The 16,376-nt window shown below is 48.1% G+C and overlaps 1 protein-coding gene across 1 annotated transcript in view; it reads left to right on the top strand.

The window, feature by feature from the left end:
• Nucleotides 1–4,825, top strand: part of LOC8043288 (insulin-like growth factor 1 receptor) — a 114,173-nt gene extending 109,348 nt beyond the window's left edge. The window contains exon 27 of the mRNA XM_029972774.3: nucleotides 39–4,825. Within this exon, the coding sequence (XP_029828634.2) occupies nucleotides 39–633 (595 nt within the window). The 3' untranslated portion in view covers nucleotides 634–4,825. The remainder of the gene's footprint in view (nucleotides 1–38) is intronic.
• Nucleotides 4,826–16,376: the final 11,551 nt, after the last annotated feature.

Genomic DNA, 16,376 nt, shown 5'->3' on the forward strand with positions numbered 1-16,376 from the left:
CCGGTCTCGACGTTGAGACGCACGTCGGCGCCCCGCAGGTACCAGATCATGACGCTGTGCTGGGAGCGGAACCCTCGGCTGCGCCCCAACTTCGTCCAAGTGATCGAGATGCTGCTGAACGACGTGAACAGCCACTTCCGGGAGGTCTCCTTCTACCACACCTCATACCTCAAGGGGCAAGAGCGCTCCGGAGCGCCCGGAGACCGCCCCTCCGCCCCGAGCGGCGCTGCGGGGGGCTCCCCCTCCGCCGGAGACGCGGAGGACGAAGAGGAGGACTCGACGGCGGAGACGCCCCTACGCCAGGCTCCGTCGGCGGGCTTCAACCCGGACTCGTCGTCTCTCAACGACATGGACGACGACAGGCTGCAGCGGTGTTTCTCTGACTGCATTGACGACGACGAAGATGACGACGAGGACATCTGCGTTGGGGACGTGTGCTGTGACGCGGTGGCGGCGGGGGGTGGCGCCGGCGCGCCGGGCGGCCGCCGCGGGTGCTCACCGCCAGGGACGCGCGATGAGAAGCTGCCGTCGGACGGCAGCAAGGGGAGCAAGGTGAGCAACCTGTCCAACGGAAGCATCATCAACGGACGCATGTGCTTCTCGCAGCAGGGCAGTCGGACTACCGCTTGCTAGCCCCGCTCCTCCTCCTTCTCTGTGCGCGACGACGGCCGTCGCAGACTCTCCTCTCACGCGGGGGCGCATCTCCGCCGGGCGTCCAACTGCGGTTGCTCGGCGACCGAAGAACGCGCAGCCGTCGCAGTGCTGAGCTGCTGAGCTTCGCCGTGGTTCCCGGGGAGAGGGTGGAAAGCGAAACAGCTGGTGGCCTTATTTCGTGGGGGGAAAGCGAGACGAGGGGCAAAGTTTGTCAAAAGGGCGCGTCGTCTTTTTTTTTATTATTCTCCGCGTCTTAGGGTGTGCGCGCCGCGACGGAGAACGACTGCGCCCTCCCGCAAAAGGCACAGAGCTGCTCAAAAGAAAAAAAAAATGATGTGCCTCAGTCTTGTTTGCCACTTCAAAGATTTCCTTCCTTTTCTTTTTTTTTTTGAGGAGGCGACGCCTATTTTTTATTAGGTTCCGAGCACGTTTTCGTGTAGGGAAGGTGCGGATCCTCGTAGATTACACCGGGAAGGGTGGACGTCTCTCGTGGCTCGAAGGCTTGGCCAGGAGGAAGCCAGGCTGTTCAAACTACATTCCGTGATTGTCGGGCGAGGCTTTGGCGAGGGAGAGCTTTCATCTCAGCGGCCACCGGCCCAGGAGGGTACAGCCGGGCCATAACACCACAAGGTAGACAAGCGGGTACTTCTGCTCCAAGCGGAGAAGTCATTTTTTTTTGTCCCGCCCCTGCTCGCTCTTTTTTCCCCAATTTCGTTTTGTCCGTTGCACATCAGAACAACAGATCCTTCTTTCTTTCTGAAGACCAGTTCCCACTTGGCTCCTAGAACATGCCTGTCGTGCCCTTTTTTCTTTTCTTTTTTTGTGAACTATTTGTTTTGGTTGTTACGTCTAGTCAAGTTTGCCTTCGAGGAAAAAATGTTGCTCAGTTAGCCGTTGACAGTCGACATGCACGCAGACGCCTTGGACGCTTCGACGGGCGCAGCGTCTGCTATTCCGGCGCGGATCGGCCGGATCGGCCCGGGCATGACTTCAGGGGGTCGGCGGTCATCCGGCAGGAGAGACGGAACTCAGTGTGATTGCCCCGTTCGGCGGCCTCGAAATTTACTCAGGACAAGCTTTGCCCCAGTGACCCCCCCCCCCCCACTCCCTCCTCCCATGTCGGAGAAGGTTGCCGGTTTCTCCCAGGATTACGGTTCGTGCCGTCGAAACCGGTTTCGCGTCGACCTCTGCGTCGCGTTTCGCGAAGTGCCGCCGTGCCCGCGAGAGGAAGAGGATGGCTGCAACAATATTTCTCATACGGGTTTTTCTTTTCTTTTTTTTTTTTCGTTCCTCGTTCGATTTTGGTTTCTGTTTTAGTGAGTTCTTTTTTCGTTTTGTGACAACTGTGCCATCGTTATGCAGTGGTGCCAAAGACCGGAAGTGTTGTGGTGTGTTTGCCCTTGCTTTGGTTTGTTCTTCACTTGTTTTCTTGTGTTTTTTTTTGTTTATGTGCTTTATCTAGCGCACCCAAGTGCAGACTGCATGTTCATTCTTCGTCCCCCCCCCCCCCCCCCCCCCCACCCCTTTTATTCTTAGGCTCTCGTGTGCGACATCGACACATTTTAATTTTGTTCTCTCTCTAGCCATCCCTCGTAACCCCGCGTTTTGCTTTGCCCGTTTGTTTTACGATCTGCCACGCATTGTACGTACGAGGCACCCGCCCGCATTATTTATCGTCGCACGAGGAGCGGGGTGCGATCCGCGAGTCGCGGACGAAGGATCGACGCTTGCTCTCGAGCAGTGCCGTTCATAAGTGCCTCTGACTTCCCTCTCGTCGTTTTTACGTTTGTTTCCCGTTTTACGTCCAGAGTGCGCGGAAGGCCCGTTGCCTCGGTTTCTCGCCTCTTCTCCGAACAGAAAAACGCCCATCCTCCCCGCAGCTCCATTTTGTTTTTTTTTTCTTTTTGTGTACAGGCTACAGAACAAAACGTGAAAAAGAAAAAAAAAAAGTATGGTGTCTGCGGTGTTTCCGAGCTCCCGGGAAACAAGAACCGTGTTCTTGGGCTCGGATGGGTATACTCGGAATTCGTGGGAATGTGACGCTGGCGGATGGGACAGAACGGGAAAGTTTGAGAACGCCACGTCACCTTGATCAAACGACGATTGAGAAAGACGAAATTTCTTTTTGATCCGACGTCGACCTAAGCCTAATATCGTTAAAACAAAAAAAACGACACTGTAGGATCATGTAGCATCGGTGAAAAGAAACAAAAAAACCTGAGCATGAAAGAGGATATTGTTTTCTTTCTTGCTGACAAGTTTTTTTCACTGAAATAGATGCTACACGCTCCCCCAGTCTCATTTCTTGTTTTAACGAAATTAGGCTTAGGTGGACGTCGGCTCGTGGAGAAATTTCGCTTTTCCCAATTACCTTTCGATCCAGGCGACGTCACATTCTTAAGTTTTGCGTTCCATCTCAATCGCCGGGGTCGCACCCTCACGGATTTGGAGCTTTCTGCGATGCATGATCTGTCCACCCGAGCCGAAAAACACGGTTCTCGTTTCTCGTAAGCTCCCTGCATATCCGCATGTCCGACGTGCTCGTGTGGTCTGGGGCTATGCCCGCGGCGTCTGTTGGTGCTTTTTTCTCGGGTGGCCTTTGCGGCTAGGACTTTTGTGGCGGCGAGCCGAGCTTCTCGCGTTTTTCTGGGGACCGTCGCTCCACACGTGTTGTCGTTGCTGGCCGACCGGTCGAGAGAGCATTCCATGGCTGCCGGGAGTGGGGTCCGTCCCGTTCGATGTCCTTCTACGGTACGGTGCGGCCTCGCTTGGTCTGGCGGGGGAAAGCTAGATTGGCACCCGATTGCTCGGAGACGATGGCGCAGGCGACGCCGATCCGGTCGAGCAATCGATTGCCCCGTTCCAGTCGGGTTGTCCCGGTTGCGCCTCTTCGCAGTCCCTCGCGCTCCAAGGGGCGATTCGACCTCAAAATGCCGGAAGGCCCCGAGTTCACGGAGTGCTTTGCGGGTGCTTCCGGCCGTGCCGACGCTGAAAATCGGCCGACGTTGTGGTTTTTTCTTTTTCGACGCGACGCCGTATCTCGGCTACGCCGCAGGAAAGCCTAGCTGGGGGTGGCCGAGGCGGGTTTTCCCGCGATGCACCGTTCCTCTCGGGATGGGGGTGTCGGTTGTGCGGCGGCACCGTACCTGTTGGGTTCGTGGCATGCACTCTAGTTGTTTTTGCCTTGCAGAGTGGCAGGAAGGCACGCAGGGCCGCCCGTAGTTTATTTGTCAATACATTCACCCTTTTAAAATTTTCGTTTCGGGGGTCGTCCGGTTGTGGACATGGCGGGCGTGGGTTCGGCAACGGCACGGCCGGGAACTTCCTAGAGAATTGGAGCGACTGGGTGGGGAAGAAAATTGCAGAATTCAATGCTTTCTTTATTTTTTTTTTCGAGGCTGCGTCTATTGCATTTGACATTTCTCTTTGTGTTGTGACATGCTTTTCTGAGTCTGGACTCGCCAGTAGTGAACAAAAACGGACACCAACCACACCGTCGGACGAATGGAAAGAGGTTAGGAAGCACCTTTGTGGAGGTGAGGCGTAATCACTGGAGGAAGCGTCTTTGGGAGAAGCTTGGAGGCTGCATCCCCTCAAGGAAAGCCACGACTGCCCGGCCGGCACAATCTCTCCTTGGGCCTTGGTTTCGGACAGCACCCCTGCCGCGTTCCAGCGTCGAGAGTGTACTTAAGCGCGAAAGGACGGCTCGCTTTTCGGCTGTGACCCTGCGGACACGAGCAGAAAAAGGAGGGAACGAAGACTTCCCTGGTTTGTGGCCTTTCTCGTGTGCGGCGGCGAAGTAGCGTACTAACAAAGAGGTTTTCGTGGACGCATTGGCACCTCCTCTAATTGTTTTAATTTTGTTTTTCTTCTCCGTGTTTGTCTTTCTGTGTTTGAACCGCATGACGTGCATCGGTGCGGCTTGTATTTATTTGAGCAGGAATCGCAGTTGTGCGGAGTGTGTGACAACGACAGTGCTTTTATTCCCTCTCACGTCCTCAGTTGTACATATGCATTATAGGACAATACACCATTCTGTGTTGGTATGCGACATTATACTGTGTGTGTACATATATGCATATATATTATATATATATGGGAGTCTGAGTGAGGCTCGCGTCAGACTCCAGTGCCAATATAATGCGTCATAATAAACCATTATTTATTTCTATACGCCGACTATTCTTTGCGTCGCCTTATTACATCTCTGTTCATGTTTTCCTTCGTCGGAATCTCCGAGTTCTGTGAAACACGGGCAGCTTCTTCACAAAGGTAGGTTGCCGTTCTGCTGCATCGTGGCTCGTTGAAGAAACATGGCTGTGTCACTTGTGGAGCTGCTTCCAGATTTGCGCAAAATCTGATTTCTGGGAACATGATTTTGAAAAAAATGGATACCTGTAAAGGGGAAGAAAAAGATTTGTGTTGCATACTTTCTGAACGTGATTTTTCTTCTAAGCACTTGTGGCCAGAATAAAGAACATTATTTCATGGTCGGTCGTTGCAAGTTATGAAACGGTCTGAAGGAGCAGCTTCGAAGACCTATGGTCTCTTAGCTGGTTCGTACGGCGGTGGAAATAACTTTGGATTACGGGAGCCAGAATGATTCATTTTCTATATTTTGCTGGCCTTGTCTCTTGTAAAGAACTAGAAATTACCGGAACATGCTGCCGCAGATACAAGCCAGTCGAGCGCTCGGGGTAAATTTTTTTTTATAGAAATCTGAAAACTCGCAAGGCAGTCAAATCTTTGCACCTGCATTCTTGTGGAAACTTGGCGCCAGGTGTAGCGAGTCTCGACATGGAGAAAAAAAAAGGCAAATGTTGACAGGGAACATTATTTCTTCCATGGGCACCTCCTGTTCCAAAGAAAACAAACGGGTGTGGAATTCTATTAGTGGCTTTCAAATGTAGGTTCACATGGGGTTCCTGAAGGCCTCCTTGGGGTCCCCATAAGTCCTCAACCAGCAGTCAAGCCAGACAGTGCAGCTCTTTTATTGATGCTGGTTGCCTCGATGACGACAATATATTTTATGATCTTTACAACACCGTAAAGCTCCAATTAAAGGGGCCCTCCAACAGTATTTGAGCGTCGACTTTTTTTTGCGGTTTCTACACGCTAGTGGTCCCGGAAACCCAGTGGACAACGAAAGAGTTTGAAAATATTAGCGCATCGTATTTTAATTTGACAACTCGGAAACACCTCCTCCGACGGTGGCGCCGTGAGGTGCCGAAGGCGCGCGCATAACGGCGCTCCCTTTCACTATACGTCACATTTTCTGGGTTTCGTGATTGGCGAGAGCCGTCCCAGGAATTTTGAAGCGAAATAAAGTATATCACACGTTAACCGTCATTATTTCACTAACAATTTATTTTTATAGAGCTAATAAAGTTGCAAAGTAAAGTTCAAAAAGGGCGAAAGCAACGCCTCGTACGCCTCGTCAGAGCGCCATACGCGCCTCCCAGCGGCGTCCGCGACGTACCATCGCGAGCAGACGACAAGTGATCCGTGCAGACAGCGCGCATCGTATTTTTCCTTGTGCGCCCCCGGTCCCGGTCAACTAAAAGCAGTAAGAGGAGCCAAGGGAACCCTTATTTTCTTTTAGTGCTGTGACAGACTTTTCACTGTTCGAGTGAAGTGCGGCGACGGGACCCAGCTTATATGGTACCCAACGGTGCCGCTCACCAGTTTGTACCTCCTACTCGCCGAGGTGGCTCCGGTGGCGGAGTTGCGGGAGACGAGTCTTCCGCGGCTGTCGAAGCGGACTGAGGCAGAGACGCGGCGCTTGCGTGAAGTGTCCTCGTACGGCGCGACGCCCAGGTCCGCACTCAAAACCTGATAAGCCCGCTAAATTCATCGATGTTATCAACCCGATCCCAAAGCTACGATGGTTGCAGCTAGGCCTAATGGCCGACGAGCCGACCGGGCCGACAGGCTATCAACCAAACTCGCGTCCAATTGGCCAACCGCTTTGCTCCAATCGCCGAACGGTTTCATTTTACGTCATGAAGCGCAATGTTTTGCTTATTTAAAGTTGTTTTCTGCAATATTTAATTTGCTAATAACTCACAAAATATCGCGAATTTCTGTAATATTTTTTTTCCTCGGTGTTCCTGCTTTCATGGAGCTCCGTTTAAGCGCGAACTTCAAACCGGTCAAAAAGCTGTTGGTGGGCCCCTTTAAGCTCTCTCTTCGGAGCATAATTTGAATGTTTTCCGCTAAACGTACAACGCGGAACATTTGCCTGAAAAATGAATGTTTAGAAGAACTTGCAAGTTTGAAGTCCAGTTTCTAAAAAACCCACAGGCGCTCTGCTGAGCAGAATTTCGGCTTATGCAAGGTTTTCTATTTATCTTTAGCAGTTATCGCAATATCCAACCATAAACATTGATGAAGTTTGGAGTAGTGCACGTAAAAAAAAGTTTAGAAGTCCGCATCCACAAGTGCGGGCACCAGCGCTTACTTTCTCCCAATACGGGGGAATGCAGATCGTTAGAGAATTCCTCTGGGGCCTTTTGCTTTCGGCTTTGAGTTTAAAATACCGAACTTGATATGTAATTGTCATTTTTTCTAATGTCAAACATTTAGTGCATTACATGTGTACGATTTACTATCTGACGCTTAGGAATTAAGTGCGGTTTATTTTGTGCACGTACAGTCCCTTTCGTAAAATAATGAGCATTTCGTAGCGTGTAAGGGTTCAAATGGTTTAGTCTTAAGGTTTCATTTCTATTTTCAGTGATTCATGCCGGGTTACTTAGGCTCTTCCCTCTTGACTTAAGTTTGTCCGGGAGTCTAGATGTTGCGTATCTTCTCCGTCAATACATAGGGCGAAGCTCGGACACCTTGCAAATCATCCCAGTGCCAAGTAAATAAATATTGTTGTTTCACTGGCTTTTACGCTCAGATATTGATGCACGTACTAACATTAAATAGAAAACCTTACATAGGTCAGAATTCTGCTCAGCTGAGCGTCTATGCGAAGTCCCGTTCAAAACGCTCATAGTACCAGATTGGAGTCCTAATAGCGGCCATACAAACGATATAGGGTGATTTCAGATAAGATCGACCAAAGGATGGCTAGTCGACATTTTCAAATCAACTGATGTTTTTATATGCTATTGTCTAGTGTCTGGTATGAACGAATCCAAACTTAGTTTTGACTAGAAAAAATACTTGGGGACAGGAAAAATCGTAAGGCATGAGGTGGTGGACAGTTGCATTAACGCGCACTGATGGAGGGGGCCCGTTTGAGAGTGAATAACTAAAGCGATAACATTAGGAGAACTCTAATACGTTTTAGGCGCAAACTATGGGTATAGCTTGCTTGTAATATAAAGTAATCATATTTATTTAAAATTTATTTATTTTTCTAAAAATTGACAAACATGCCTGCTCGAACGACAAATGGCAAACTTTGGAGGTCTGTATCTCATGAAATAATTTAATCATTATGATATAATTTGCAGATATTATTCTACTACTATATAGCTAATATTTAAAAAATAACTAAGGTATCTGTGTGATACAATAGTTAGGATATATTTAGTCAAACATGGAAAAAAAATCAAACAAAGAAAAATTCCGATTTTTTTTTAAATTTAGGTAACCTGTTATACTCTATTTCGGCATTCATTTCCATTAAAACATGTTGCATCATTTTATTGAGAAAGAAGATACAACTCCCCAAAGTAGGGTCCTTTTTCAAAGCCTACACTTAGCAGTGTTTTATACAAGAACTGACTCTGAGTTCCAGTTTCATGAAATTAACACACATCTTTTATATATTTTTATTCAGATGAGGCCAATGATAACTAAAGAAATCGTTCACACACTTAAATTAAGGAGAAACTACTGTGTACAAAGAGGTATCATATTACGGACTAGTGATCCGAGAAAAGATCATGCAGCCATCGGCCACTAGGAACTTTGTTTACTTTATTCTCCTGCGACACTATATGCTATTCCCTCTTCCGCTCTACCTTCATCTCTCTCTCTCTCTCTCTCTCATATATATCCCTGATATATATCCAGAACAAAAACATGTTCAAGCATTCCCTTTCTGCGTGGTAGTGTTCTGTGGCTAGCAAAAATCATTTCCTCGCTAAGCTCACGATTATGGCAAAATAGTTGCCGGAAACCGCAGACGACACTCGTCGCTAGTTCTGGCAAAACGGCCGATACAATCTTTTTTTCGCATTTCCCCGCTCGCTGTCAAGGACAAGGGGGTTCGCTTCAACCAGCAAAACATGGCCGCCGACGCCTGTTTACTGAGCAGTCATGCCTGTCGCCATCTCACTCGCTGGCGTCACGGGCGATAATATCAGGCACAAAGGGGCACACCAACCGGCAGCATTATCCCCAAATACTCGAGCCTCGCGTAAATACATAGAGTGTAAACGCTGTCGCCATGTTATCGTAGTAAGACCGCCCCCCCCCCCCTCCCCCAACGGGGGACTGCAGTACGCGACGGCGTACTAACACAACGGCGACGATATCGACATCGCGGGCTCGGAATTTTCCCATAGTTCTACTCCACGGGCATTTCTCGAAACGCTTGATATTGTGTACGCCCGCCTGGAAGGATTTCAGGCGCGTAGTTAAGATAAGGCGGTTCTCCGCGGCAAAAGAAAGCAATTTCACAAAAGCTTAAAAGCGGCGGCGACGCGTGTGCGGTGAACGCTTGTAGTTTTGGTGTAGACAGGGTGTGTGTGTTCTCGTTGTTGACACCAGCCGGCGATAAGGCACTGCAGGCGGTAGCTCAGTACAGCAAGGGCTAATCCGAGTGACCATCAACGTAACCCCACCGCCAATCCCTCGCGAACCGGTCGCCGACATGGCTCAGGCTGTGTCATGAACCACGTGGTACAAGCTCGGGTGCTTTCATATGGAGGGACGACAGTGCGATTCCGGAAAGTCTTTTTCGAAGGCCGCTGACCACAATTTTTTGTCTGGAGACTTTCCCTCTTTCTTCCTTTGACGTGGATCAAGCTTTGCCGACAGCCTCAGTTGTGACCTCTCTTTTCAAATGTACGTTTGCAGTGAGTGAGCTCCTCAGCCTCGGACTTGTCACTTGTGCACCCAGTAGTTCTTTCACTTGGCAATTATATGCCATCAGTTGGGGTTTAATTTCTATTATTTATGTATACATTATGAAGACGTCCTGGAGCTCCGAACGAATGTTTTGTGCAGATTACTTTTGCAAACACTAAAAGACTATACCAAAGCAGCGGAATTTTCGAAGTGTTGGCGAGTTGGACCTAAACTCGTTGAAGCAAATTCTTCCGCCTGACTGTTCCACCAAAGTGAGTGCGACGGACTACCTGTGCTACCATTGCTTCATGCACATCACTAAGGAGATCTCGATGCGAAGCTCAGAGCAGTGCCCTGACATATTTGTGCCCGCTGAAGAAGCAATTGAAGATCTAAATCGCAGCATACTACCTACAGATGTGTCGCCGCTGAGACAACCAAGCGTCGTAAGAAGTCGGGACAGGCCTGCCTATGTCAAGAGAAAGCAGACAGAACTGGAGCAGGTTGCTGTCAAGAATATACGCTCAAGGCTACGTATTGCGTACGACAGGGACGCACCATCGGGGTCGTCCGAACCAACATGCTCCACATGCACTGAGTGGGTGGACAACTTTCGGCAGGCCTTTGAAACCGCCACCTCTCTCCGGGAACGTTGTCAACTGCTTACACTCCTGCCGTCAACACTGACGAAGAATGAGGTTCAAAAGATGATTCCACAGGCCTCAATGTACCTCATCAGTAAATCCCGAAAACTCAAGGAAAAGCATGGCGTGTGGTATGAGCCGGATCCTTACACGAGGTGCAAGGTGAGCCCTGAGAACCTGTCTGCTGCCCTAGAGTACTTCACGAAAGACGAGCTACAATGTTCGCGCCAAAGTCCCAACCAGAAGGACGTCATCTCTGTCATGCTCAACGGAGAGAAAACGTTCGTGCCAAAGCGCTTCATGACACGCTCAATACGAGAGGCCTTCCGTATATACAAAGACAAGCATCCCGATTCCGGCGTTGGGCTAACGAAATTTTATTCGTTGCGCCCTAGATGGGTCCAATGTATTCCACACCAGGAAGTGTGCGTTTGTGTGCGCTGCGCCAATTATTATCTTTGTATTGCCGCTCTAGAGAACGTTACAGGCTCAACATTCAACACTGGTGAAATGAACTCGGCATTTCTGTGCGACCCAGCAACAGAACTGTGCCTTCAAGGAGACTGTGATCACTGCCCAAAAGGCCAGTTTCTTACACTCGAGGAACTTGATATCCCGGAGGATGAAGAGATTGTGCTTGCAACATGGGAGTCCGGCGACCTTGTGAAAAAAACTTTGGAACCTGAGACTTTCCTAAAAGTCATCCAAGTGACGGTTGGAAGTTAGGTACTTCACAACCATATCCGGCAAACGCAAGGTAAAGCGATCTACGATGAAAAACAGTGCATGCAACGCGGGAGCATTGTCTTTCATTTTGACTTTGCTGAAAACTGGACCATCGTGCTTCCTGACGAAGTGCAAGCATATCACTGAAAAAAAAAAAAAAAAAAGTTTCGATATTTACATGTGTAGTGACGACAAGAAAATCTACAAACAGCTTTGCCATCATCAGTGAGGACCTGTGTCACGACGCCGCTCACGCTTGCTTGGCTCTAGAAAAAGTGAAGGAGTGGGTTGAAGACAACGTTGCGGTATACTCGTACGTGACGTACGTAAGTGACGGCGCCGCCAGTCATTTCAAGAATCGCTACCAGCTTCACCAATTTGCAAAGGACGATTGCCCACAAGCCCAGTGGTTATTTTCTGCATCTGGACATGGGAAAAATGCATGTGACGGAGTTGGCGGACTCGTGAAGCACCAGGCCACGCTGAACAACCTGAGAGAACGTTCAGTAAGCGCAATTCAGACGGCCAGGACAATGGTGAGCGTTCTATCAAAGAAACTGAAAGGCGTGCATCTTGTATATCTGGACGAAAATGAGGTTGTTCGGTATCTTGAACAAAAAAAAGAAGAGTGGCTGACGGTGCGCGCCTTCCCTGGCATTCAGTCTTGGCACGCGTGGCGGCTCAGCAAGTCATCAACAGAAGGGACCTGTGACGTATATGTAGCACGGACAGTCGGATCTGCTTGGAAGCAACTTTATTAAATGGGTACAGCGAGGAAAACCTTAGCGTAAAGTGCCGAATTTGATTTCCCAAGGACTGCTCATTTTGAATGCAGGGGCATCTTATTTATCACATTTTTCTTCACGGGGTATTTAAGGCTGCGGTCCCACGGCAGCCATCTTGAACAAAGCGTTAGTTCAACCAATAGATGGCGACACGCACCCGTGGGGTGGCCGAAACATTGGTTCACGGAGGGATGGCTCGAGCACCATCACGTTCCCCTCGTGGCCTTGCTCGCGCCGCTGCCAGCTGTGCTCAGCTGGTTCAAGTAGGGTGGCCTAGCAAACTCCTCTGTGCGAAAATGTCAGGCTGGGTATAAATGTGGTTCGGCGGTTGTCACGGGTTTTCGCAATAAATCTTACCAAGAAGGAATCACTTGTTGATTGACGTATCAATATCATATTATTGAAAACTTCTGCAGGAATGCACGCTCAGTAGACTCAATCTTCCAAAATACCAGTGGAAGCGGACGTCAAGTAAACTGCTCCGCGATTTAGGGTACTTACCTCATTATTACAATGACGACTGAAAAGTAACGTCACAAAATATTGTGTTTCACGGGATCCGGAAGATGTTGTAAAGGTTGTTACATTATAGGGTTCCCAGAAAACAAACGCCGTTCCAATATTTTTGGAAGTACCGACACACATAATGTTGTAAGTATAGCTTAGGAGGATTATGATGAAAATCATCAGAATAAATAGGAAGACGTTTATTTGCAATGAAGAGGCTATGAATGAACGGCGTTTAGCGACGGCAAGTTATGAGCGTTCGGTAATTTGTAAGTTGCCGTGATTCCTAACTATGGACATGCGGACAATGAAGATCTGTTCTGTCAGGCGATGGAGTAGCGGTGATGACCTGATATCGGACGACTCGTGGCAGACGAACAAGCAAGTTTCTTCTCAGCGAATGGTAAGCGCACAGTATGAAGCACAGCACGTGGCTACCGACGTTGTCGACTTTTCGAACACTGCTGGCACCTGGACTAACTTTGTGGAAAGACTCGAAGTCTTCCTCAAGTCCAGCGCCATCATAAGAAGTAATTGAAAACGATTCATTATTCAGTCGGTGGGTGGCGAAACGTATCCGCATTTGCGGAGTCATTGTCGATGCGTACTCTAAGTGGTTGGAAGTTTACACGATGCCTGCCACGACGTCCAAAGGCGTCATTGTCGTTCTACGCTCTGTTTTTCCTACTTTTGCCCTACCGAAAATACTTTTCTCTGATAAAGCGCCAAATCTTGCTTCAAATAAAATAAACAGGTGTTTGAAAAAAAAAAAAAGAAGAAAACCGGCATCAGGCATCACCTTAGTGCACCATACCATCCTCCAACTAACGGGCAAGCAGAACAGATGGTGTGCGAAACGAAGAAAGCGCTCTTGAAGCTTACGGCAGGAGCAGTTCAGTGAAGAATCGCCAGGTTCTTGTTCCAGCAACACGCGACGGTCTCATCTTACACGGTAAAAACACCCGCGGAAGCAATGTTCGGCGGACGAAGAGCCACACCCCTCGATCTCATGATACTATGGCCTACGAACGAAGATCGAGAGATTCCCAAATCAGGGGTAATGGCAGTCTATTCGGTCGGACAACTCGTCTACCTGAAGAATTTCAGCGGAAGTCGGGCCTTCCATGTAAAACTTGAGTAGAAAAGGCTCTTTGTTGGTTGACCAGAAGGTGGCATCCCTCTGAATACGTTGGATATCAATGCCCTTCATTGTAAAAATAAATAAATCACAAACCCTCTTTGTGTATTGTGTAACTGCCCTTGTATTTGGTAGTAGAAGCTATAGTGGTGATTTGGACCTTTCACACCAGGCTCATTTTTCTTATTTTTCGCCTCATACTCCTTTGCGGTTTCAGCAGCCTTCAAGAATCTTTTGGAACGGGGACACTTTACGTCAACGAAGCCATTTTTGTTCCAAGCAGTCAATCAGGGAGTGGTGCTAGAAATCCGTCTCTCATATTAACAAATAAGCCGCACTCCTGCACAGTGCAGTTTTCCTGTTCCACATAAAGTTGTAAAGAAGCATCGTCATTGATTCTACCATATTTTATTGCGGGTGAAGAAAGGTCTTTGGGTACACGATACTTGAAGCAAGTCTAGCAATGTACGTTGTGGTTCGACACCCACTAATGTCGTCGTCCTTATAGAGCCTCATCATTTAATTATTACCTCGTTACCTCCTATTGCTCTTCATCAACAGTAAGTGCAATAGGCTACCGCTTTATTACAATCCGAGAATTAAAAAATTGAGTCGTTCAGTCCTTCAATATGTTTATCGTTTATATAATGTTAATACGTTATATTACCTCGAGACGATCGACGCCCATCGTCGATCTTCAAATACTTCTGCCTGTATATAAATTAGACGCACAAGGGGGGGGGGGGGGGGGGTGGGGATCGGTGGCCGAGTGCATGGTCTATACTCTGTTTCACTTTATGATGTACCGCAGTAAAAGGTACAAGCGCGAGCTCCTTGCTCCTCGGCGGCACAAGCTCTCGTATGTTAACAGCAGCTAGCAACGCTATGAGCTCGCGCTTCTAGCCTTCTCTGCGGTACAACATAAGGTGAAATGGAGTATAGATGCTTTACACACGCGCCAAATTATAGCCGCCATTGCTGACCTTCTCTTGTCTTACCGAGATGCCGAGCAACTAAAACGGTAGTTGACGATACTCTACAAAGGCCGATGCCTTAGAAAAGGACACAGTTGAATCTAATATGGCAATTACCTGGCCTGCTATGGTAATGATGAAGTGAAATAAACGGAACAAGAGGAAACAAAAACTGAAGGTCAGTTATGGCGGCGTTCATGCACAGCTGCTGCAAAGCGTCTATAGCGCACGCCAGCTCGGAGCACGTGGAGCGAAAGCTCGCACTGCAGAACCTTCCCCGCCCCTGCTCGTTTTGATCTAGAAGAGCATCGTACCGGCGTGCGGTCGTGTATCACTACGGCGTGGTGCACGTTAAACACCCCAGGTTTGCGGTTGTACCGCACTGGCTAAATTCTTCATCTACAGCTGAGACACCAGACGCCCACTAAGGCAGACTACCTTCCGGTTGTATAAACATACCCACAACAATTAGCAATTAGACGCACAATCACAAAGAACACAGCATGCCGCCTCTTTTCTTTGGATCGTATTTTTTTAAACCAGCGCAAGCTCGCGCGTTCTTTCTCTTGAGACGGTAAGAACGGTTGCACATAAAACCCGCGTTTTTCCTACCCGGCCGCTTCCTCCTCTCATCATGTGTAGTTGGTTATAACTAAATAAGGTATAATAATAGCGTATTATTCATATTTAGTTTCAGTTTCAGTCAGGGGAAAGGAGATTTGAGGGAAGTAGAGCCAATAAATGAGCTGCGCTTAGAGTATCGGCACTCTCTTCCCCGACAGTATTGTGAACGCCGCCATTTTCGTGCTTGAGCAGAGCAGGCGCAACTGCCGATCGTCATAATTCAAAAGTGCGACATCCTCAGCATTAGATTCGGTGTTAGGAAGCTCATGTAATGTGGCTTTGCTTTGTCGCAAACTGTTTAAAGTGGAGGACGGAAAAGCGTTTCTTGTGATTTCAGATAAAGCTTCAAATAACTGGCAACCATGATTTTAAGCCAAAGTATGGCAGGTGTCACTACTCTGAAGCGTAGCTTATTTAATGACACTATTCATGCTCTTGTTCAAGAGGCTTGTAATACCTGGAGGGGCCATGACGTAAGCCCCGTGGATTCCACAAGCCACTATCTTTTGACACCTGCCTCTTCCTCATTGTTCCCGCTTGTGCCAGTTAATTATCTACGGTTCAGAGTAACGACACTTGGCCATATTGTGGCTTAAAATCATGGTGGCCAGTTATCTGAAGCTTTATCTAAAATCACAGGAAACGCTTTTCCGTCCCTCACAAATGTTTAAACAACCCGCGATAGAGCATTGCAATATAGCATCAGCTTCCTAGCACCGCATCGAATGCTGAGGAAGTCGTACTTTTGCATCATGGTGATCGGCAGTTGCGTTTGCTCTGAGCAAGACCCAAAATGGCGGCGCCCAAAACAATTTTGGGGAACAGAATGCCGCCGATACTTTAGAGCTCATTTAGTGACTCTAGGCACGAAGTGAACACAGGTGTATTCTTTTCTTCTTCGTCTTTATTGTTTATTGATTTCAATCATATCGAATGATGACCACATTATATCACGCTACGCTTGTGTAATTATTTGTATTAGATTTATTAACCTGACCCAGTACTTAAACCATTCATTTGTCGATAGTAAATCTTCCAATATATTTTTTAAATGTGAAGGTAAAAAGACACGGAGATTGATGATGATACAGACGCCAACGCCGCCCTCGGAAATTGTTTGAACATTAAAAATCAGCAGTTTGTCTGCCATCCGCCAAGTAGCGCAACAAAACACCCAAACAGTTTTTAATTGTTTTTAAAATTAGCTAAGCTCTACACCTATTAAAAAACCAAAGCAAGATCATTCTGAGAATCTAATACATCGCAATGTATATCTATTCCAAACAATAAATGT

The sequence above is a fragment of the Ixodes scapularis genome, unplaced genomic scaffold, assembly GCF_016920785.2.
Source record: "Ixodes scapularis isolate PalLabHiFi unplaced genomic scaffold, ASM1692078v2 PGA_scaffold11__112_contigs__length_91849675, whole genome shotgun sequence".
In the NCBI taxonomy this organism is placed as follows: domain Eukaryota; kingdom Metazoa; phylum Arthropoda; class Arachnida; order Ixodida; family Ixodidae; genus Ixodes; species Ixodes scapularis.